This window comes from Cervus canadensis, chromosome 23 (assembly GCF_019320065.1).
Source record: "Cervus canadensis isolate Bull #8, Minnesota chromosome 23, ASM1932006v1, whole genome shotgun sequence".
In the NCBI taxonomy this organism is placed as follows: domain Eukaryota; kingdom Metazoa; phylum Chordata; class Mammalia; order Artiodactyla; family Cervidae; genus Cervus; species Cervus canadensis.
The window spans coordinates 43,731,181-43,756,832 of record NC_057408.1 but is presented as its reverse complement, the minus strand read 5'-3'; the positions used below and the strand labels follow the sequence as shown (position 1 = coordinate 43,756,832).

The 25,652-nt window shown below is 39.8% G+C and overlaps 1 protein-coding gene across 2 annotated transcripts in view; it reads right to left on the bottom strand.

Annotated features, from left to right (window-relative positions):
* The window catches only part of CDH2 (cadherin 2), a 248,102-nt gene that overhangs the window by 116,891 nt on the left and 105,559 nt on the right, over positions 1 to 25,652 (bottom strand). The window contains exon 1 of one of the 2 annotated variants that reach the window (XM_043444110.1): positions 21,147 to 21,165. The exons of the other annotated variant lie outside the window; for it this stretch is intronic. Within the exon in view, the coding sequence (XP_043300045.1) occupies positions 21,147 to 21,150 (4 nt within the window). The 5' untranslated portion in view covers positions 21,151 to 21,165. Of the gene's footprint in view, positions 1 to 21,146; positions 21,166 to 25,652 lie in introns of those variants that run through there. 2 annotated transcript variants of the gene reach the window in all.

The following is a 25,652-nucleotide window of genomic DNA, read 5'->3' as shown; positions in this document are numbered from 1 at the left end:
CCTAGAGCTTACGGGGATATACCAGAGTATAATGAAGAAGAAAACAAGGAAGGAAGGGTGAAAGAGAGGACGAGAGAGGAAGGAAGGAAAGAAGGAAGGAAGGGGAAAAAAAGAAAGAGAGGAAAGCAAGAAAGGAAGAAAGAAAAGAAATGAAAGAAGAAAACATTTAGAAACTAAAGTAGAAAGAAAGTGAAAGTGTTAGTTGCTCAGTTGTGTCTGATTCTTTGCAACCCCCCTGGACTGTAGCCCTCCAGGCTCCTCTGTCCATGGAATTCTCCAGGTAAGAATCCTGGAGTGGGTTGTCCTTCCCTTCTCTAGGAGATCTTCCCCACCCAGGGATTGAATCCAGGTGTCCTGCATTGTAGGCTGATTCTTTACTGTCTGAGCCACCAGGGAAACCTAAAGCAGAAAAACAGGAATAAATAGGGCCACTTCCCCTAGTTCAGAGATATCTCAAAGAGACCTGGATCTCTCAAGGCTCCAGTGATTCTGGACATTTATTTTTCTCACATTAAGTAAATATTCACTTTATCTTATACTTTGTGTTTTTCTTAAGCAGGGCTTCAGGTTTCTGAATACTTCTGGCATGGTTACCATATTCATTTATTCTTTTCCTTTTCTTCAAACCATTTACCAGAAATGTATTCAGATTACAACCTAGCCTCTCATCCCCTCAGAGGACACTTTGGAATGACTCCCAATAAATTCCACTCAGGGCCTAAGAGTGAGGGGCCTTGAACTTCCAGCTTCCTTAGTTTTGTGATGAACTTGCCTCTGCTGTTTCCTACTCCCTCGGTTTTTTCTGTTTAAGAACCATGAATTTTCAGGTTCCTTCTTGGTTAGCAGCTGCATACCATCATCAGATTTCTCAGACCCACGAATGTCACAAACGGTGTTGTGCTACAACTCAAGTGCTATGTTTGGTGGCTAGTAAAAAACTATAAATTACAGTGACCTCGTTTGTAGCTCATTTCAACACTCCTCAGTCCCGCTCAGAAAGGGAGGTCTTGGGAGGGGAGCCAGACACTCAGCCACTAAGGGATTTATCTCCTGTTGACACTTTACTGTTCAGAGACATGATAAGATCTAAGCCAAGACCAAACCAGGGTCTCAACTCTATTAGGCATCACAATTGAGAATCTATACAACATAATACCCAGATATCATGATGCAGATAATATGTTCATTAAAGGGTATCCAAAACAATGTTTTAATAACAGAAGACATGTTACCCAGAAAGGCACTCGAGTTATATGATAAAAAGAATCCATCCCAGTCAAATGTCATAGAGAAATCCTCTGAAAGGACTGCTATTTTCAAATATAAATGCTTCCCTCTCCTAATATGGAAGAGAGATTACTGTTCTACATTCTCAGACACTGGCTCAAGTGCTAAGAATGCTGGCTACACTGATAATCCCATCATTGTCAACCTCCAAGGAAATCCATGGTCACTTACTACAGAATTGGTTCCTTGTTTTCCCAGAGTGCTGACATTATAAGAGATATTACATCAGTATCTCCATGGCAGTCATTGTCATCATCATCATCATCCCGTCCAATTTGACAATATCAAATTCTGCAGGAGACCATAAGCAAGGGCACCTTAGAGGTATAGGGAGACCTCAAGTCGGTTCCCTGGGTAATGAGGTTATTAGTGCCTCAGAAAAGGACCATCATGAGCATTTATTTCTTATGCGTGTGTGCAAGCTAAGTCACTTCAGTCGTGTCTGACTCTGTGACCCATGGACTGTTGCCCACCAGGCTCCACTGTCCATGGGAATCTCCAGGCAAGAATACTGGAGTGGGTTGCTATTTTCTCCTCCAGGGGATCTTCCCGACCCAGGGATTGAACCTTCGTCCCCTGTGGCTCCTGCATCGCAGGCAGATTCTTTACTGCTGAGCCACCGGGGAAGCCCTTTATTTCTCATAGGCAATGCCAGACTTGAATGTTGTCTGGGTGTTTGAAAAAGATCACAAAGTTTAATTTCACTCTCCATAGGCTCTGATGATTATTCCTTCAGACACATAGTAAATCTCAGGAAGGGGGCGTTCTGGGGCTTTCTGGTTAAAGTAGTGGTGGGAGGTGGGAGGGTTTGGAGCTACAAAGCCCCCCTCCACTTTCCCTACTTCTTCATCACATATTTGAGAGTCTGCTATGTTTCAAGGTTTACATGTCAATTTCTGCCACAACTCTCAATGATAACCATTTGAAAGTACTTAATCACTGGCTTTAAAAGAATTATTTTTAAGTTCAAAATGTTCATCTGAAAATCATAATGCAACTGAATTGAACAGAATAACCTACTTTAGCTGCACACAGGAAAAAGAAAAGACATAGCCAAAGAAGATACTAAATATAAAATAATTTTATCTTCAAAACTAGTTACAAATGAATGTCAAAATGAGATAATGTCATAAAGAGAAACATTGATTTTACATGATTTAAAGTAATACTTTTATTTCCAATTAGAGTATTTTTAGATTGTAAGGTTGCCACCTTTAGAGCAAGAGTTCAAATAAAGGCTCTTATGTTTAATGCATCAACAGTTTTCAGAAAAATTCCTGATCGCAATGCATGGAATTGTATTGACAACCCCCTTTTCCAAATAGACCCCTTTCACTATTCAAAGGCAAAATTCGCCTTTTTTTTTTTTTTACTGCCTATCAAACAGACAAGCATGTAATTAAAACGATTTTATTAATTCTCTTTTCAGTTTAGGTGCCACTGAAAGACTGGTGCTACTCTACTGTTTGAATAATGATTTCTATTATAGTCAACTTGAATCCGAATGGTAAAAGGGATACGTTTTACCACTGGATCAGATGGGAAAAAAAAAAAAAAAATCTGTAAGTTACAAAAATGTTTATTGTCAGAATCTGAAATCCACAACATGAACATATTTAGCATTCAGAAGGTTCAACTCTTGCGGCATTTATATACATGCTTCTCCAATATAAAAGAACTGCCAAAGCTCACAAAATATAAAAAAACAAAGTAAATTTCAACTAACACTTGAAATAAAAGTCTTAAAATAAACGCATTATAGAAATTTAGTTTTCTACTTGGCTCTTTCTTCTCATAAACCAGCAAACTTTTAAAAACAAAACCTCATAAACTGGAGGGGAAAAAAAAAAAACTATAAATGTACTAACAAGTAGATTGCATGGATTTATATACTTCCTGGTAATGATATTAACCAGAAATTTATTTTAAAAATTCACAGACTCTGAAAGCGAGCCTTAGTAAACTCATAATGCATATATTTCTGTGTTTATATTTTTGGTTTTGTTGGTTCCTTATTTTTAGTGACACTCACAATTTTTCATACCTTTACTGTGATATAATTCACACATTATACAATTCACCCCTTTAAAGTATACAATTCAATGGACTTTGTTGTATTCAGAGCTGTACTTACATTATCACAATCAATTTTATTTTTTTTAAGATTTTTTTGATATGGACCATTTTTAAAATCTTTATTGAGTTTGTTACACTATTGATTCTGTTTTATGTTTTGGTTTTTTGGCCGCAACCCATGTGGGATCTTTGCTCCCCAAATAGGGATCAAACCCAGACCCCGAGCACTGGAAGGTGAAGTCTCTACCACTGGACCACCAGGGAAGTCCCACTGCAATCAATATAAAAAAAAATTATCCAAAAAGAAACTGCACCTCTTGGCCATCACCTCTCTTATCACCCTCAGCCCAACTCTATCACCCAACCCTAGGCCATCTACTGACCTACTCTCTGCCTCTATAGGTCTACCTCCCTTAGAAACCTTCATATAAATGGAATATAAGGTCCTTTGTGACTGGCTTCTTTTACTTAGCGTAATGTTCTCAAGATTCATCCAGGCTGTATAGTTATCAGAACTTCATTTCTTTTTGTGGCTGAATGATATTTTAGATGGCTATACCACACTTTATGGACCCATTCATCAGCTGGTAGACATCTGGGCTACTTCCAACTGACAACTTTTTAAAATAGCAAGTCTTACCTTGTTTTACTTTCTTGACTAATGATATTCATCCTATCAAGCTCTATAAAGCATCCTGTCCACAAAGTAAAATAATTTACTTTCTGTTGACGATTATGGTCAATGTACTAAATGTCCTTGAGAATCTAGGTGTAATAGTTAAAACCAAGACTATCCACCTTATTGGACTCACTGGAAAAGACCCTGATGCTGGGGAAGATTGAAGGCAGGAGGAGAAGGGGACACCAGAGGATGGGCTGATTGGAGGGCATCACCGACTCGATGGACATGAGTTTGAACAAGCTCCAGGAGTTGGTGATGGACAGGGAAGCCCGGTGTGCTGCAGTCCATGGGGTCACAGAGTCGGGCATGACCGAGAGACTAAACTGACTGACGGATCCACCTTATACTGGCCTCAGTTTTCTCATTAAGAAACGATGGATTGTCTAGTAATGGTGAAATAAAAATTACTTCTGAGTTTCAAGTTTTAGGAATCTAGAAATTGATTCTCTGCCAAGGATTTCATTGGCTAAATGCATCCAGAAACAGAGGACAAAGGAGCCCCACTGGTTTGGTTAGGTCTGGAGGAGTGAAGAGAAGATCCTTCGTCCCCAAGGGCTTCACACAACATTTCCAATTTTGAAAGCTAAGAGCAGAAGAGGAAACAAAAATATCAGGGTTGCTTGCTGTAAGTTTTCAACATTACGAGCAAGGATGGTGGTTATTTATAAACACAAAGAATGTTCCAGAGAGTCCAAATGATAAGTAGTCAGTGTGCATTTCTGAGGCTCCAAGTAAGTGAAATTAACAAGTACACACATACAAACATTGGTAATGTCACTATCATGACCACTTTGAACAATCTGAGAAGGAACACTCAGATAAATGCTCTCAACCAGCACAAAACTTATCAACAAATTAAAAATAAACCGACTTTACTCATACGGCCGATAATGCAGACACTTGGTATTAAAAGCAGAAGTGTTAACAGCATGACCAAAATAGCTTCATTAAGCCTTGTGGCAAGGTTATGACACCTAATGTTCATACATGAAGACAATGGCATTAGCTACTATCAATCAGTAGCAGAAGCTTTAAGACTAAACTTGGTCTTAAAAAGGTTGACAAGAAATGCCCTCTAGCTAAAGAGCTGTAGGGCCAAGAACTAACTCATCATGGTGAACTACATCCCAGGCTGCTCCATTAACTAGTGACTAATTTGACACAATCTGATAGGCACCAGGCTGGTGAAAGGCTGTTCAACCTGAAATCTGTTTAACAACATAAAAAACTTACATTAAATTAGAAAATGACAAGTCATTCCCTACCATATAATAAACTATCTTTATTCTTCCTCTCTCTTGCTATTTTTGGAGAATAGTCATGTATTACTTAAGGGGCATATGCCTGGATATTCCCTTAATTCTGAGACTAAGTCTGATAAATGATTGAATTATTTCTGTTTACCATATGAAGTAGAACCACCATGAAAGCTCACTCAGAACAATCATTTTGAAATTATAGTAATCTTGACACATATTTTTACTTGGGAAGATGCACGTTATTTCAGAATTTATGCAAAAAATTTTTCTATATATCTTTACAGTAAGTATTTTCAATTTTGGAAATTTGATAACACTGACACTGTAATGCTACCCTTTGCTTGTCTTCTTAATGTAGAATGTGACATGCTCTTTAGAATTTTTTCAAGGCAACAATTTAAAAAAGGTCTATATGATTATTCTTTCCGTGGAAAAAAGAGTCAGTTTTTTTCTGAACCTCCAATATTACTCCCACGCAATGGAAACTGAATTTCATTCTTCCCAAAGGAACTATCTTCCTCATTTTGTCCTCCATCTGTAATAGTAATCCTATTTTTTCATTCCAAGTGTCTGAAACCAAGAGACCCACTAACAACCCACTCATCCAGGGTACCTTTCAGATGGACAGCCTTAAGCACTCCTCCCTAAGATCCTAAGGATAAAAGACATCCAATATCTTATCTGAAGATGAGTGGTTCTCAGCCCCTGAGCTTCCATAAGCTTATCTGATATCTGATAGTACAGTACACGGGGTTTCCCTGGTGGCTCAGCTGGTAAAGGATCTGCCTGTACTGCAGGAGACCCCAGTTGGATTCCTGGGTTGGGAAGAAGATAGGGGAAGGGGCAGGCTACCCACTCTAGTATTCTTGGGCTTTCCTGGTGGCTCAGATGGCAGAGAATTCACCCACAATGTGGTAGACCTGGGTTCAATCCCTAGGTTGGTAGGATCCCCTGGAGGAGGGCATGGCAACCCACTCCAGTATTCTTGCCTGGAGAATCCCCGTGGACAGAGGAGCCTGCCCAGTTCATGGGGTCCCAAAGTGTTGGACACAACTGAGTGACTAAGCACAGTACAGGACAACACAGCACACACGTAAAGAATAAGCTGCCCCACCAGAACGTGAGATACATGGAGACAACGACCATCGTTCATGTGGGGGTGGAGTCGCCCCCATAAACAGCCTGAACTATGTTCACCGTTGACCATCCAACTTATCTGGATGCATCTGGAGAACGAGGTACCTCACTCTCCATTTGACCTTGAAAACCCCTGAAGGTCCCATTTCCCTAGAGGCTCTATTAAAAAATGTGATACACAAGCAGTGTCCCAATAGGGAATAATGCAAAAAAGGGAAGGTCTAGTTTAAGGCCTCCAGTGCATCCCCAACCACAGGAAGCCAGGAGGCAAGGTGGGGGTGGAAGGATTGGAGGAGGGGCGTGGAGCAGAGGATAAGAAACATAGTGACCAGCCACACAGCTAACCCCATATACACAGGATCAGAGATGGGAAAACTGGGATGTGGTTGGGGGACATGGCTTTGAATTAGGCAGAAACTCTGAAGATCAAGAACATTTACACTACATCTATCTATATCGATCCATCTATAATCTATTTATCTATAACCTTCTCTTTATCTTCCCTACCTCAGATGGTAAAGAATTTGCCTGTAATGCAGGAGATCTGGGTTTGATCCCTTGGTTGGAAAGATCCCCTGGAGAAGGAACTGGCAACCCACTCCAGTATTCTTGCTTGAAAAATCCCATGGACAGAGGAGTCTGTCGGGCTACAGTCCATGGAGTTGCAGAGTCAGATGCAACTGAGCAACTAACGCTTTCACTTTCACTTTCTCTGTATCTATCTTTCATCTATCTATAATCTTCTCTATATAAGGCACCTTGGCAAGAGTAAACATTGCAGGCGAAGTATAGTATTTGCAGCTATTGTTCTGCCCTCTTACAACCCCAACTATAACTACTGCCTTCATCATTTATAAAGTGGTTTCATAGTAATTATCTTGAGTCTTATTACCAGCAAAGAGAGGTAGGTATAATTACCCTACTCAGTTGTTAAGGCTGGGAAAAGTGTATAAAAGTTGCTAAGGTTCTTGTGCATTGGCGCAGAGGTGGGCTTTGCAGTGGGGGTTCACTGACCACCACCACCCCCACTCCAGTCAAGGGGTCATTCCATCCTGCAGCAAGAGATAAGCTCCACCAGCCCTGGGAGCAGCCATGGCCCAAAGGCAGAGAGCAAAGCATGGAGCTAGGGCATCTGCGAAGAGAACTCCACTGGTCCAGCCTCTGTTCTAAAGCTGGACCACTCACTAGACCAACCTCTGCAAAATAAAAAAGGCTTGACTTTCTCTGATGCACATAGGAATCTTCTGGAACATCTACGGTGGGTGGAGCACTGAAAATACAGTACACCTAGTCTCAGCGTTCACAGCGCTCCTGGCCTAACTGGAGACAACCAAGTGTAAACAAGCAATTAAACATCCTAAGATAAATGTTTCAGGAGAGATAGCATAGGTAGAGAGGTGAAATTTCAGGAAATGGTCAAAAAGCACGCCACGCCGCTAATCATGAGCAATCCATTAGTGGTAGGATTCGGATTAAATTACAACTAGATTTTATGTTATTTATTATTCATGAGACATTCTGTTTTCCAATTATTTTTTTTCCCTCCTCCACATTAGCCCACCCATCTTAAAGCCTCCAGCATTAATTTGATTTCCCGCCAATAATTTGAAGATAATGATTTGTGTCTTGGTTCTGTCTGCATGGATCTTCCTCTGATAATTTGGAGAGAAAATGATGTGTGTCTCCCCTCTTTTCAGACAGTGGCCTTAGGGATTTTATTCATCGTGGGGGCAGGGCTTGAGCATTTTCTGACAGATTTAGGGAACAGGAAGACAGAAATCCAGAACTGAACAAATCTGTCAAACTCATTTTCTTGCAGGGTTTTCTGCCAATTTTTGCTCCTTCCCCCTCCTCCCTTTTTGGGGAAAATATGCATTTCCCAGTTCCTAAAGGAACAGACTAAAAATGTGCTAGTGAGCAAAAAAGCAGGTGTGTACAACCTGGAAGGTCATCTCTGCTCCCCGGAGAATGAAGCAGAAAGTTAACAAGGGCAAGTGAAGGAGCGAAAGAAACAGGGACAGACGGACAGAAACACATCTGTCCATAACCATCACTTCATCATCAATGCCTTCACAACAGAACACTGGGGACCGAGGCTACCTCACCTTCCTGGGACTGCAGGACTCTGACTCACCCTCCCCTTATGCTCCCATTAGCTTGAAAGCAGGCAGGGAATTAAACCTCTTTTACTGCTAAATAATTAAGAAACCGCTGGCATTCTGACAAGCTGGTGTGCATTTTCTTAATCAGCAACCAACCCGAGTAATTTTGTTTATAAGCTACTTAAGATAAATCCTACCACTTAAAAATTCGAGATGAGCCTATGTACGCTATCCATTTCCTTGAAGTAGTTTGAAGAAGGCTTTCCCCCCTCATTCTCCCTCTTCATCTCGGGGACTTCACTAGTAACCCTAAAGGTGGTAAGAAAGATGCCTATGGTAGTTCCATCATCATTAGAAAGAGGGACTAGTTTTATACAACTTCTTATCAGTCAATTCCCCTTCTAAGATTCTAGATTCAGTCCTTAATACTCATTGGAAAGACTAATGCTGAAGCTGAAAGTCTGATACTTTGGCCACCTGATGTGAAGAACTGACTCATTAGAAAAGACCCTAATGCTGGGAAAGACTGAAGGCAGGAGGGGAAGGGGACAACAGAGGATGAGATGGTTGGATGGCATCACTGACTCAATGGACATGAGTTTGAGCAAGCTCTGGGAGTTGGTGATGGACAGGGAAGCCTGGCGTGCCGCAGTCCATGGGGTCGCAGAGAGCTGGACATGAACTGAGTGACTGAACTGAAGATTCTAGGAATTCACTAGACAATAGGGATTATGATACTGCTTTTGATAAAGTCACCAATGACCACTTAATTGTTGAAGTCAATGACTCTGTAGAGAGCTTGTCTTGAAACACACAGCCACATATGAAACCTTGAATCCCTTATACCCTTGACCTTAAACTTGCACCCACCCACCCACAACCTAGTGTTGGTTAATAATTTTCTCCAGTTCCTCTCCCACTTTTCTGCCCTTTTATTACTTCTTTCTTCTCTCTCTTTCATATAGGAGTGCCCCAGGGCACTGGCTGAATCTCCTTTGTTGTTGTTCAGTCCTTAAGTCAAGTCCAACTCTTTGAGATCCCATAAACTGCACCATGCTAGGCTTCCCTGTCCTTCACTATCTCCTGGAGTTGGCTCAGACTCAAGTCCATTAAGTTGGTAATGCCATCCAACTATCTCGTCCTTTGTTGCCCCCTTCTCCTCCTGCCCTCAATCTTTCCCAACTTTAGGTCTTTTTCAATGAGTCGGCTCTTTCTGTCAGGTGGCTAAAGTATCAGAGCTTCAGCTTTAGCATCAGTCCTTCCAATGAGTATTCAGGGTTGATTTCCTTTAGGATTGACTAGTTTGATCTCCTTGCTGTTCAAGGGACTCTCAAGAGTCTTCTCCAGCACCACAGTTCAAAAGCATCAATTCTTCAGCACTCAGCCAACTCTCACATCCACACATGAAAAGAGACCTTTGGCTTGTCCAACCTAATGACCTATGTATCCCCGGGCTAGCCTTATGTAACCGCCACATTACATACCTTCCAGTTTCTATGCAGCGTCTGCATCCACGTGACTCTCTTTCCTTTGTGAGCTGACAAAGACCTACTCAACCTTGCAGACTCAACCTGTCACAAGTCTTCTCCTCCATCCTCATCACAATTTGGCATCATGACTTGTTAACTGTCTGTCTAACCCACCATTTCCAGCAGGTCAGGGACTCCATCCTTCTAGTTAACTATCCGACTCCTCTGGAATTTAGCAAGTAACCAATAAAGAGTTCTGAACAGATGAGAAGGTCATATCTAAATGAAAGAGACTAAATCCAAACCAAACCAATAATTTTCCATAAAACTTTTACATGTAGCATGAGGAGAACCTTTCTAAACTTTATATTTTCCATCACAATGTATCATCCTTCAAGCAAAAGTAATCAATAAAAAGACCTTAAATATTACATCTTTAACCAGTCATGCATTGATATACATTAAGGATGCTTCCATGTCTTGATTATTGTAAACAGTGCTGCTATAAACACTGATGTGCATGTATCTTGTTGAATTAAGAGTTTACAATGGAATACCACTCAACTATAAAAAAGAATGCAATTTGCAGTCATATGGATGGACCTAGAGATTATCATACCAAGTGAAGTTAGTGAAACAGAGAAAGACAGATCAAATGATCATGTATATTTGGAATCTAAAATATGATACAAATGAACTTACTTACAAAGTAGAAAGAGACTCACAGACGTGGAAAACAAATTTACAGTTACCCAAGGGAACAGGGTAGGGGAAAGATAAATTAGGAGTTTGGGATTAGCAGAAACAGATTACTATACAGAAAATAAACAACAAAGTCCTACTGTGTAGCACAAACTATATTCAATATTTTGTAATAACATATAATGGAAAAGAAAATGAATATATATATATGTGTGTATATATATATACATATATATATATATATATAACTGAATCACTTTGCTATACGTCAGAAACTAACATAAGTTAGAAAAGAAAAGAAAGATAGTGCTAAGTCATGTCCAACTCTTGACCTATGGACTGATGGACTACAGACCTATGGACTGTAGTCTGCCAGGCTCCTCTGTCCATGGGATTTTCTAAGCAAGAATACTGGAGTGGGTTGCCATTTCCTTCTCCAGGGGGTCTTCCTGACCCATGAATTGAACCCAGGTCTGCAGCATTGCAGGCAGTCTTTACTGACTGAGCTAGGCAGGAACAACATAAGTTAACTATATCTCAAAAAAAGAAAACTCAAAAAGACCTTAAAAAATTTTGCTCCCAAGGCAGTAATTTATGCTCTGTGCAAAGTCATATTTGAACATGAGTGGTATCAGTAATTCAAAATAAAAATTCAATGTGCAAAAGCAAGTGAACTCTAGTTGGATTCATGGATCACACACAAATCCACACACGTGGGTTATGTGTGTGTATACTTATATACACATATGTATACTCACACACACATACTCAGCTAGAGTTCCTATTAGTATCAGAGCTGTCGGTATATTAATAGTCAATAATCCTACATAAATTATATAGATGGTGACACAGAGTATTTTTTTTAATAATCATTTTAGAGATGCATATAAGCCAGCGGGTACTATAAGAATATCAGTGAGAATCAATTATGCCCTGTAATTTGCATTACATTTCCTTCAGTTCTCCAGTGTAAACAAGTCTTCTCCCAAATAGCCCTATTAGTAAATGAAATATTTACCACATTGATAAATTTGCCACAAAATTTTCTGACCAAAAAATGTTTTTCTAATGTAGAAAACTTCATTTCACAAGGCTTTTATTTCATATCCTTGGTTAAGGTTCACATAGAATGGTGGCCTTTAACTAGTTTAATAGGCACGTTTTCTACTGACATCTTTTAAGGTTTTATATTTTAAAAAATCAGCATAAATACAGGACCTCTAAGTTGGTTGTTTTTCTTTGAAAAGTATAAATCAAGCTCCGGAAGCTCTAGAAAACAAAGACATCGCTTTAAATTCTGCTTTTAAAACTGACCCTGAAAATGAGTCTTTAGATCTTTGTATCTTTTAAGGTGGGGGCTGACCTTGGGCCTTCTTAGCTTACCAAAGGCAGATGACAGTGCCCCTCTGCTGAGAAGAGTGCCACTCTGTTGTGAAGATTATAATAAATGGGAAGCATTTGACATGGTACCCTCTGCATCATAAAGTACACCATATGTATTTACAGAATTAATAAAGAAATAAAGCTATTGGTGGGGGTATTACAGACTCTATAATCAAAATAGATAACCAACAAGGACCTACTGTATAGCACATGGAACTCTACTCAATATTATGTGACAGCCTGGATGGGAGGGGAGTCTGGGGGAGAAGGGATACATGCATATATATGGCTGAGTCCCTTCACCTGAAACCAGTAAACCATTGTTATTCGGCTATACCCCAATACAAAATAAAAAGTTTAAAGTTAGGGGGAAAAAAAAAAAGAAAGTCCCTGAATTCAAAATCATTTGCCACTAGTCATGTGACCTTGGGAGGTATTACTCAATATGTCCAAGATACGGAGTCCTAATCTACAAAAGAGGGATAACAAGATGACCTGGCTCCCAGGGTTGCTGCAAGATTCAATGAGATAGTGCCTATATTAGCACACTACTTAGCCATCCATCCTCTTATTATTTCTACTGTATTAATTTCTTTAGCCTATTGGAGGTGATAGAGGGGCAGTCAGATGTGCCCAAACAATTCTGGGAAACCAAAAATTCTCCCTCTACAAGAACTTTAAAGTTAAATTTTGTTTTTAATTCAGCAAGTTAGTAAGAGTATTTGATGCCCATCTGTGTCCACATGTACAAAGAAATACAAAGCAGTCATGGAAAGGTGGACTTGATAAGCATATGCTACTCTCTTCTCAAGCAAAAGTCAAATGTTCCTATGCCATGCTGTACGAAGTTCTGAAATAGTCTGAGTGAGGAAAGTTGGTTGTCATATATAACACGGGCATATATGAAAACACCAAACCCCCAAGCATTACATAGACACGTTCTGTGTAATGTTTGTTTCAACAAAATGGCATCATCCGTGATACTGAATTAACATTCCAGTTTCAACTTTAATGGCTTTTTAGTTTGCTGGTGTGGGTTTAAAATTACTTTGCCTTTGTGAGCCATGGGTTATAAGAAAGACTTAACTAGTTTCATATTTTCCATGTTGTAACTAAAAGGCTAGAATTTAAATCTTCAGTGAAAGAGCCCCCTTTTAAAGTTTCAAGCTTGAGTAAGTGTTTTTAGGAAATGCATCAATGAATTCATCAGATCACTCACAAAATTATACCCAAACATCTTTACCAATCTCTGATAGATGAAAAAGCAAAGAACTGGGAAAATTAAATGAGATGATGCATGAGAAATGCTCTATATGGTACCTGTCTCCTGTTCTTAATAAAGTTTTGTCATTATCATTATATTACGATCATTAGTATAATCACCAGTCATCATTACCTATAGACACATCTATTCATCTTCTACTGTAAGAAGGAAACCTGGGTGCTATTTGCATTAAGTAGCCAAATTGGCAATAAATGTTCATTTTATCTTTCCTATTTTAGATAATCACTGTTTTCTGGTACATTGGCCACTCTGCTGTTCTAAGTATGTTCAAACTGGGAAAAACCAACGAGTGAGTAGCATTTTATTCTACTTGCTAATAGTGGAGTCATAATCTTAGAATAAATATTAAGTGAATGAATCAGAGATTTCAGAATCTTCAAATTGACTAAAATGGAAATTTGTAAAGGAAGATGCTATCAAACCAGAAATTAAAACAAGATTGAAATAAGTCCCTCTAGTAAAGGAAATCATCAGTATAAGGACATCCAAAAATGTCTGTTTCTGTTACACTAAAGCCTTCTATCAGAGTGCCATCTGAAAACCTGGAAAAATCATTATCTTTTAACTTCCTCTAAAATTCAACAGAAAAAAAAATTTAGAACAAATTGCAAACATCTATTGTGTTTTAAAAGAAAAGTAACATTTGTTATCACTAACATTGATTCTCCTTCTATAAAGAAGAAACTTTGCAAAATTCTAGACACTAAATCAAATCTGTGGCCACTGCAAGGGAGATTCTCATTGGTTATCAAGTTCAAGACAGATTAGGCTGCATTCAGAGAACACAAAAGTCGGATACAAGTTTTGTACCAGGAGACATCCATACCATGACATATATACTTCACTACTCACAAACTGTTCTTGCACATAGAATACATTACATTCCTTTTGCATTTCCCCTTGACATGAAAACACAGTTTTCAAAAGATGTGCTTTCCAAGACCCACTTTATGCTTTCTAAGACCCACTCAAGACGCACTCTGGGCCCCAGAACCCTCCAGATTAACTAAAAGGATTCTCAGAGCTGAAGGAATTGTCCAGGTCGTCTTAAGCTCCCTGACTTGGGCGAACACTACACTTCCTCAGTTCAGACATGGATGATGCTCCCAAGGGTCCTGGAGACGCAGAGCGTGGCAGGGCGCTGACAATGAGGGGCAAACACACCAAGACTTCATAAAGGGTGATGGAAAATCACTGCCTCTAAATTAATATCATTTACAGTAGGATTGGAGAAGCACACGTGTAATCATAATGAATGAATGTAAAAGAGGTGTTTTACTGCTTATGTACGTGTGCCCAATAAACAGTGTTGGGTCAGCCAGCTAACCTAACCACTTAGGAGAAAATAAAGCTTGATCCTCCCAAAAAAATTTTGTACATGGAAATTGGCAATGCTCACATACAAATGAGACAGAGAATTATTAATGGATTTCTTGATTCATTAACGCCTTGGAAAAAAAGAGGAGTTTCTGCACTTCAGCAATAGGAAAGGAAGAGCATTGAGGAAGGAGTTATGGAAAGATAGGTGTAGGTAGTAGAGGCCATCGCTGGTGACTGACTGGGCCAGTGGGCTAAGGGAGTGGAATGATGTTACTGCTGGCTTCAGGTCACAGTGCTTCCTGACCTTACCTGCCTGCCTCACCTCTGAGCTCCCCGCCTTTCCTCACATCTCATACCTCAGCTACACAAAATTCCCCCTTCCAGTACAGTAAGTCCCCTACAGGCGAACATGTTCTGTTCTGAGAGTGCAATTGTAGATCCAATTTGTTCATAAGTCCAACAAAGTCAGACTGGGTACTCAAACTAACACAATAGCTATATAGTACTATATTGTGATAGGTTTTTAATACTTGTCACACAAATATTACATAAACAGCAAACAAAAAATAAAGAAAACATTTTTAATCTTACAGTACAGTATCTTGAAAAGTACAGTAGTACAGTATAACAGTTGACGCATCTTAACAATACCAGCTGTATCATCCCTGCTTTTACACTTGCTTCTAGACATCCTGGGCTTGAAATAAAGATACTGTATTACAGTACTGTATCCAGTGTGGTACAGCAAAGTACACAAACGCATAGCCACTTGCAGAGGATGCATGCACATGACACTGTCCACCAGACACGTGAACCAATATATGTAACTGGCATTACATATGAACACAGGTTTGCATCTTTGAAAGCAGGCAACTTGAAGGTTTGCATGTAGGGAATTGACTGTACTGTGTTCTTTCAAGGACTCATGCATTTGCACATGGAGTTTTTTTTATCTGAAATACCTTTCTGCAGTGGAAGAACCCCTACTCATCGTTCCAGACCCTAGGAAAACATTCCCATACATCCACAGCTTTCTGTACCCTTCCCCCGCTTTCATCCCATAAAAATGCCTCCAAAGCCCACTGCTCACTCTTCCCTTGTGTGCATGCTTATTTCCCACAGGACTGAGCACCAAATCTGGGTTAATTTAGAATGGGGCATTTCCTCTAGACATTCATTCATCAGTCTGCCACATACGAATCAGAATAAAGCCCACCTTGAGCTGCAATGATTTGTTTACCTGGTTTTACTAGTGGACCTTCAGTTCCTTAAGCCTATAGCAATATTTCTTATTTATCTTGGCATCTAGCAACATGGTAAGTGCTCAACAACTATTTGCAAAATAAATAATGAAAATAGTCTAACATTTAGCTACTTATATTAAGATTCCTTCTCACACATAATTTTCAGCTTTTATGTTGTATTTTTTTTCAGTTGAGACTTGGCTTAATTTCTCAAAGTAAAGATGTAGTTCAAAAATAATTCACCTCTTCCTTCTCCTCCATAGGTGAAGATGAGCCATATTTCTCATCTACATTCCCTTGTTCTCTAAGCACTCTTCCTATTCCTTTCTTTAACTTCTCCATTAATTCTTAAAATATGGCAAAATAGCCAGAAGATAATACTTTTACAATAGAGGCACAGTAAAAGGTTTACATTATTTCCCATCTTGTGTGAGTCAAAGTCTAGCTTGTATAAAATCAAATACATATTTAGCTGAATTTGATTATTTGTTGTTCTATCACTATGAACAAAGCTAGTGGAGGTGATGGAATTCCAGTTGAGCTATTTCATATCCTCAAAGATGATGCTGTGAAAGTGCTGCATTCAATATGCCAACAAATTGGGAAAACTCATCAGTGGCCACAAGACTGGGAAAGGTTGGTTTTCATTCCAATCCCAAAGAATGGAAATGCCAAAGAATGTTCAAACTACCATACAATTGCATTCATTTCATTTCAGTTCAGTTCAGTTCAGTCGCTCAGTCGCGTCTGACTCTTTGCAACCCCATGAATCACAGCATGCCAGGCCTCCCTGTCCAGAACCAACTCCCGGAGTTTACTCAAACTCATGCCCATCGAGTCGGTGATGCCATCCAGCCATCTCATCCTCTGTGGTCCCCTTCTCCTCCTGCCCCCAACCCCTCCCAGCATCAGGGTCTTTCCCAATGAGCCAAATCTTTGCATGAGGTGGCCAAAGTATTGGAGTTTCAGCTTCAGCATCAGTCCTTCCAATGAACACCCAGGACTGATCTCCTTTAGGATGGACTGGTTGGATCTCCTTGCAGTCCAAGGGACTCTCAAGAGTCTTCTCCAACACCACAGTTCAAAAGCATCATTCATATGCTAGCAAATAATGCTCAAAATTCTCCAAGACAGGCTTTAACAGTATGTGAACCAGGAACTTCCAGATGTTCAAGCTGGATTTAGAAAAGGCAGAGTAACCAGAGATCAAATTGTCAACATCCATTGAATGATAGAAAAGGCAAGAGAATTCCAGGCAATTCCTTCTTGAATTGAAGGAACTGAAGGCTGCTTCATTGACTACGCTAAAGCCTTTGACTGTATGGATCACAACAAACTGTGGAAAATTTTTCAAGTGATGCGAATACCAGACCACCTGACCTGCCTCTTGAGAAACCTGTATGCAGGTCAAGAAGCAGCAATTAGAATTGGACATGGAACAACAACAGGTTCCACACTGGGAAAGGAATATGTCATGGCTATATACTGTCACCCTGCTTATTTAGTTTCTATGTAGCATCAAGCAAAATGCCGGGCTGGAAGAAGCACAAGCTGGAATCAAGATTGCAGGGAGAAATATCAATAACCTCAGATATGCAGATGACACCACCCTTATGGCAGAAAGTGAAGAGGAACTACAGAGCCTCTTGATGAAAGTGAAAGAGGAGAGTGAAAAAGTTGGCTTAAAGCTCAACATTCAGAAAACTAAGATCATGGCATCCGGTCCCATCACTTCGTGGGAAATAGATGTAAAAACAATGGAAACAATGGCAGATTTTATTTTCTTGGGCTCCAAAATCACTGCAGATGATGACTGCAGCCATGAAATTAAAAGACGCTTGCTCCTTGGAAGAAAAGCTATAACCAACCGAGGCAGTGTATTAAAAAGCAGAGATGTTACTTTGCCGACAAAGGTGCTTATAGGGCAAAGCCATGATTTTTTCTAGTAGTCGTGTATGGATGTGAGAGTTGGACCATAAAGAAAGCTGAGCACCGAAGAATTGATGCTTTTGAACTGTGGTGTTGGAGAAGACTCTTGAAAGTCCCTTGAACTGCAAGCAGAACAAACCAGTCAATCCTAAAGGAAATCAATTCTGAATATTCATTGGAGGGACTGATGCTGAGACTGAAGCTCCAATACTCTGGCCACTTGATTCAAAAAGCCAACTCATTAGAAAAGACCCTGATGCTGGGAAAGATTGAAGGCAGGAAAAGAAGGGGACAACAGAGACTGAGATGGTTGGATGGCATCACTGACTCAATGGATAGGAGTTTAAGAAAACTCTGGGAAATGGTGAAGCACAGGGAAGCCTGGCGTGTTGCAGTCCATGGGATCGCAAAGAGTTGGACATGACTAAGCAACTGAATAACTGCAGAACAACATAGCTGTGTGTTTCCCCTGATGCAAATTATCTTGCTTTTTAATAGATCACGGCTTTAAATCCCATACTCCCAATAAATATTTCTTTTTTTCCCTTTGTAGGATCAATTTACTTAATAAAAAAAAAGATGCTCTGGTTAATGGCTTAAAGTGGAAAAGATTCCTAATTCCAGTTTTGTTATTAAATCAGAGGCAAGACGTTGCATCCTTAAGGAAAACCTCTGTCAACCAGATCACATCCCCAAACCACAGCCCTGCACTGTTTAGCGATGCCCTAAGATCAAGACTTTAACTCTTGCAGACACAGCAGATAATCTTTTTAAAATGTGAATTATGTTTTTCCAGAGTAAATGTGTCATGTGATCACAGAGATTTAAATGATCTTTAAAAACTGGCTCATTAGTTTAGATGTAATAAAAAATAAACTTTTAGCGAAGGGAAACACGGAGTCAAAAAAACGATCTTCCTACATCTAACATATAAACTGATGTTCTCTAGCACGAATTTACCCAGGGTCTAATTCAGGGACTCTGAGGAGTTCTCAGTGACTAGTGACAGATACAGATTCCTCAGGGCTAATATTCAGAAGAGAAGGAATATTCTGGTAATTAATTTACCAGAAGGTGGAAGAAAGACAAGGCCCTGAAGGCAAAGGAAAAAACCCAAAAGACACTTGCTCTAAGGCCAAAGAGAAATGAGCCATGAATTTCGAAGGTCACTACCTGAAATCTAACACAGGCCCAGAGGCCTTGAAAGGGTATTCTAAAAACCTCGAATAACACCGGAATACAGAAATCTTTTCATTTCCTATTTAATAAGGCAACTTGAAATATCCCATTCCTATTCAAAAAGAAATTAAAATTACACAGAAGTTACATTAAAACACAAGTTTACAATGCAAATTGGTTTTTATTCTAAAGATGTCTCACTTTCTAAATTTTCAAGTTGTCAGGCAGTACCTTACAAATGTCATAATCAGGTCTTTCAAAAATTAATAGCACAAGACAACAAAGGAAAAGGAAATACTTAAAAAATAGTCTGACACCTTTGATTATAGAAGAATAGGGAAAGAAATTACCAAAAGTTTTGAGAGTTTAAAAAGTTGTTCTGTTCATAGAGTTTAAAAAGTTATTCTATTCATAAGACTTACAGCTTATCTGTAAAATCATGCTCATGCTAACATTTAACTCAATGACCAACATAATTTATGTATTATACAGTAAATTGAGAAAGGTACATTTCTCCTACACACCATCAGTTCAGATAATTAAGCACCTAAGATATACCACAACCTGTTAATACCAAGAAAGGTATTTAACGATATTCAAAAGGGTCATGCCTCATATCTAAATCAGATTTCCAGTACTGCACAGATTTCCCATCAGCTCAGCACCCACAGGAAGATCCCATGGTGTAGGAAATGGCAACCCACTCCAGTATTCTTGCTGGAAAATTCCATGGGCAGAGGAGCCTGGTGGGCTACAGTCCATGAAGTCGCAAAGAGCTGAACACAGCTGACCGACTGAGCTAGCACACACACAGTACTCACCAACTTCTGAAAAGCACCGCTAAGCCTACTTCGGTGACTTTTTAAAATATTCCTTCCACCTTGAATCTCTTCTTATCTCCCAAGCAAGCAGCCCACTAAGCAGCTTTGTGATCAAGGGGAAGTGACCGAGCTCTGAGTCTTAGGCTCCTCGTTGAGAAAAGGCTGTTTTGAGTCTTCGCATACACAAAGAGATGAGCAGGACTTCTTACAGACCACTGGAATCATTTACACTTCCTCTCATCATCAGATCCAGCCTAGGTCAGGATAAACTCTCTTTCTCTAGATTCTTTTAACTCTCACAATTTAGCATGTAACTGGTTTTAAATTATCTACTTAAACTAGTAATTCTCCCTAATATATTTATTCCATTAGGATAGGTCCATTTTACATCCTAAAAGCATTTGACAAAGTCCTAGTAAAGATAAATATTCACTGAAGCCCAGAATGGAGCCATTTAAAATATCTTTTAAGCAAACAGCTTATACCTAGATACCAAAATCTACTTTTAGGGAACATTTTAATATTATAAGGAATGTCTCATGAACGGTCTATTTTTTAAAGTTATTTACAAACCAGTTGTAATATTTCAGTTGCTAAGATGTCTTTTTCAAATTGCAATATTATAAATCTTACTTCTTAGATTATTCTCCAGAAGCAAATTTTCTCCATTCTATGAGTAAAGCACAATATTCACTGTACTATTTCACCCACCATGTGTAACAATGCTTCCTGGTGAAAATACCATCTAATTTCAGGATGGTTCATAAGACTTCCCTGCATAATGATTACGTTGCACTTGTAAAATTAATTATTTTCTATGCTACAATCTTCAGTACAAGTCAGCATGGCTAAATGGTTAGCTTAGTGGCTATGGAACCTGACATATAATTTAACATTAAGAGAATGAAATATATGTGAACAAAGTTTGCCAACAGTGAAACATTTCAGAATTGGGGTATTTCATCTGTTCAAAATACATAGCATATGCAGGTCAGAAAGTGAGAGGTGCATATTTTTTTCACTGCCATCTCTTTAAATAGCACCTTTTTCTATATCAGCTCCTCACATAACATAACCCAGTTCAAAATTAAGTTTACAGTCTGGCAAAAAAAATCTTGCTGTGAACTATTTGCAAGCTTATTATAAAATCAAATGACTGATCCAAGTATTTTCTATGTATCATTATAAGGAACATAGCTACTTGAGGGGTTTTTGTTGTTGTTGTTAAGTTTTAAAAATGCAACCAAGGAAAAGAAAAATACTATCAATACCCATAGGCGAGAATGAGCGTCTTCTCTGAAGGGAAACATTTCAGCACCGGTGGAGGCAGGGCTGGTCTGTACCACCTCGAAAGTTCTTTCCCACCCTGGTCTACGACCACAGGATTAGCATTGTTGTTCTTCACAGTGGACTAAACTAAAGGGCTGTAAAAATACTTTGAAGCAGCCTAAAAGCAAGTAACAATTTATGCTAACCCCAGCAGAAAAGAATGCTGATATAAAATTTCCTGCCCATGAACTTCCTAGGGGAGAAGTCCTAGAAAACACATGTGTTGTTGATCTGTTTGCAAAGCCATTTCTTCAATTAGTTCCTGGAGACACAGAAAGTATAATTAAGTAACTAAAGATAACATCCCCCAAGAAACTCATTTTAACATCAGGAGAAAGCCTACAGCACTACCTTGCCTAAATCTCTATTTATCATCCTTATCCACCTCTGCCCGAGGTGCTAATGAACAGACAAATTGTCAAAAGTGACATGACAATGAAAAGACTAAGAACCTGAAAAGAAAAGGCTTTGATCCAACAGAAACCTGAATAATCTACAGGTTAAGCACAAACACTGCTGTACCAGGAAAAAAAGGCAGACCGCATTGACCTGAGCAGAAAACAGCAAGAAAATACTTTTACAACACAGCTGAGAGGATCATGAATTATTGAGAGCTGGAAAAGACCTTAAAGATCATTTTATGGCAGAGGAAACTAAGACCCCAGAGATAAGTGACTCATTCAAGGTCACGAAGCTGGTTAGCTGCTGAACAAAAACCAGAATCCAGATCTCCTTCCTTTCAGGCCAAGATTTACTCACAAAGTCCCCACCTTCCTGAAGCTTGATTTCAATATATTCTCTCATTCCTCAAAGGTATGATCAATTTTAAGGCTGACTGAAAATATACACACACGCTATTGTCAAATGAGTTCAACCATGATTTTCTTTAAGGCAAACGGAACAGGCATAGATATTACAAAGTCAGCGTGAGCCATAATCACCTAAATTCAGTGTTTGGAAGACACACTCGGGTTGGTGCTATGACCAACTCCCCATGTTCAGATTTTTACCTGGGGGTGAGAAGGTATATATTTTTCTTTAGTTAGTTCCCCAGCTGCCTTTGCAGAGTTCAGCGGAGAGCAATTTTGCAGAAGTTAGAGAGCTGTCTCCAGCTGAGTTCACATATAATCTGCAGCCTGTCCAGGGTAGCCAGTAAGCAAATCAGCCATGAAGACTTTTGTCTGAAAAATTTAAATTACCAAATACCAACGGTACATGAATTGGTGCTAGCAGCTAGCATAAATGAAAACTGTAGATTTAATTCTCTGTGTACCTATTAGCCCCTGAGCCTTTTCTAATATCACTCAAAAGCAGTGCCTGAAAACTAGCAAGCAATATTGAAGACCGAATTCAACACCTTACTCAGAATTCTACAGATATCCATGCGGTGGATGTGGCAAAAGAAGTCACTGAGCTCAAACACAGCAGGAAAAGGAATTTTATATTTCTTTTGTTGCGCTTTCTTTGTTATTTTGCTCTCACAGAAGACTCAAAAGTACTAAATGATGACAGAATCACCAACACTTTAGGACATTCTTTTTGTGTCTTCATCTGTTGTCAAGCATCTGAGAAATGGCCAGAGAATCTCCCTATTTATCTGGTTTCTCCAAGCCATTATCAACACATTTCATAGAGAAGGAAGGGTACTGAGAATCCACGGAACACACACACACACACACACACACACGGAACACACACACACACATACACGGAACACACACACACACACACACACACGGAACACACACACACACACACACACACACACACACACACACACACACCCCATCAGGGTCAACAGGCCACTCTTACTAGGTTATTGATCAGCTAAATAATTGTTCCATTTTGCCCTGACCCTTCAACCTTATCCAGCCAGCAAAACTTCAAATCTGGGATCAATACAGCAAAGCACCACCTCTCACCCAGATGCAGGAAGCTGAGAGTTCCTGGAAAAAATCCTGCAGCTATGTTTCTCCGTCAATGCATGCCTTGAGTCTTAACTGGGTAGCCAGTAGGCATGAATTTTTTGGTAACACTAGTTTCTCCCTCCTCCTCAGGGACCATACTGAACCTCCGTTAGACTCTCGCCCAACCAATGGGTGCCTTTACCTCCTACTCTCTGGGGAGTCGGAGGCCGTCAGCATGGTTAAAATTCAAGTCCCCTCTCTTCTACCTTCTACCTTTCTTCTACCACCAGTGCGCCCCTAGAGGCTCAGACAGTAAAGAATCTGCCTGCAATTGACCCAGGTTCGATCCCTGGGTTAGGAAGATTCCTGGAGAAGGGAATGGCTACCCACTCCAGCATTCTTACCTGGGAAATCCCATGGACAGAGGAACCTGGTGGGATGCAGTCCATGGGGTCGCAAGAGTTGGACATGACTGAGCGACTAACACTATTATTTTCACTATCTCTAAGGTTATCAGCATTCATACCCATTCTGAATTCCAGTTGAAAGTCCTCTTCCTATTGGTGTCTATCCCTCCAATTGTTTCCTTGACCCTAATTTTACCTAGAGACAGGTCACGCTTCCTTCCTTTTTTTTCAACTACTCTTTTTTTTTATACTTTGCTGTACCCAGGCCATAAACTTACTCCAAAATGACCCTTTTTCTCTCCAGGCTAATTACCACACTTTTAGGCTCTACTTTGGCTGACCCTTTCTCCCACACCCCCTCCCACAATTCATGCATACACACAGACACATGTCCCCCTTAACTCAAACATCCTGAGAAAATACTCCGCTGCTCAGTCATCAAAGCTTTGCTTCTCCCTGTTTCTCTGAACAGGCTTGATTTTCCTTCTCAGGCTCCTCAGTTTCCCGCCTGTCCCCTGAAACACAATACCCTGGGGCCATCATTCCCAAGTCATGGTTCTCCTCACCCATCCTGAATGAATCCACCCATTACAGGCTGGTGGGCGCTCCTAGATCCGGACCTATTCGCCCAGACTTAACCTCTATCTTCAGAAAACCACGTACAGTGACGTACTCGGCACTGACATGGCCATGTTCATGGACATCTCTATCTGATGAACTTTCTTCCTAGTTTGGTCCTGTACTTGCGATCCTTTTTCTCCCAGTACTCCTTGAATCCCTCCTGCATAATACTGTGTTTAGGACTTAATATGTACTTAATGGGCTGAATGAATGAACTAAGCAATTACTTCTAATATTATAATTTTCTATAAAATTAGCATTTGAGTCGTGAACTCATAGCATTATAGTTAAGGACATAGGACACAGGATATAAACTCCTACTGCACCCATATCTCAAAGGGGAATGAAAATATGATCCACCAGGAAGCATGTTTCCCACTGTATTATAAACTTGTTCTACAGACTAATGACATTTAGTGACCAGACTATAGGACCTTTGAGACCTCATTAATTTCTGCCTAACACAAGGGAGAAGAGGAGTTCAACTTTCTAGCAGGCAGAAACAGTGAGGCTAAATTTACTCTGGAACAACCTGGTCTGCCATTGAGAAGTTGATGCAATTAAGAACATGTGTTTATACATTTCTTAAAGAAAGGATTAATGGGGTTACTATTTTCTTAGCCTAATGAAGTAGCTTTTCAGTTCCAGAATTACCCGAAGGTCCCTTCCAACAGCAGAATTCCGTACTTCTCCAGTTATTGTTAAGCTTAAACAATTTCTCTCCTTCTGTTTAACTCCTTAAGTCTCCGGATCAAACTTTGCTAATTTCCTGATTTATTAAGCCTTCATTGTTCTTAAGTTAAAAGGTCCATTTACTTATCATTCAATCACGGTTGAGGCCTTTCATCTCCCACTGAGAACCGACTGTGTACACAACAAAAATCTTCAGAGCGGAATCAGGAACAGAAAAGAAGAGCAAATCTCCTGGATCAGCCTCACATCCTGTCAAAATCAGGACCCTATGAGCTCTGTGGGGGCATTGACCGCGGCTGTAAATAGTGTATGAATCTGGACAATTACAAATGTATGTTTTTGCTTTTTCGTTCATACACAAGCCCTACTAGGGGCTCGCCAAAAGTTGAATGGCTCCTTGTGTTCACTCCAGTTTCCCAGCCCATGCCCTCATCTCATTAGAATTTCTGTATCCTCTGGTCTCGCAGAGTTCCCTTTACCTTCTTTTGTATCAGACAAAAGATGGTAATTTACGTCTAATTAACGGAACTGAGTCATAATGAGTTCTCTTCTCTTAGACAGCATTTGAATGTCCAAAATAACCAGCGAGATTGGGCTTTTGAGACTCCCTCCAGCTTAAGGTTTTTCTAACACAATGCTCTTATTCAGGCCTTCTGCTTTGCATACAGTCAGAGGGCTGGAGGTTATCCACATTGTGAAATTCTTTGGCTAGCCATGCCCTGAGTGATTTCATGGCACGCAGGCTGATTTCATATTTTCTGCTGAGGAGCTCTGTTGAAACAGTCAAGCTTACGATGGCATCCTTTTTATGCTTCTTCCT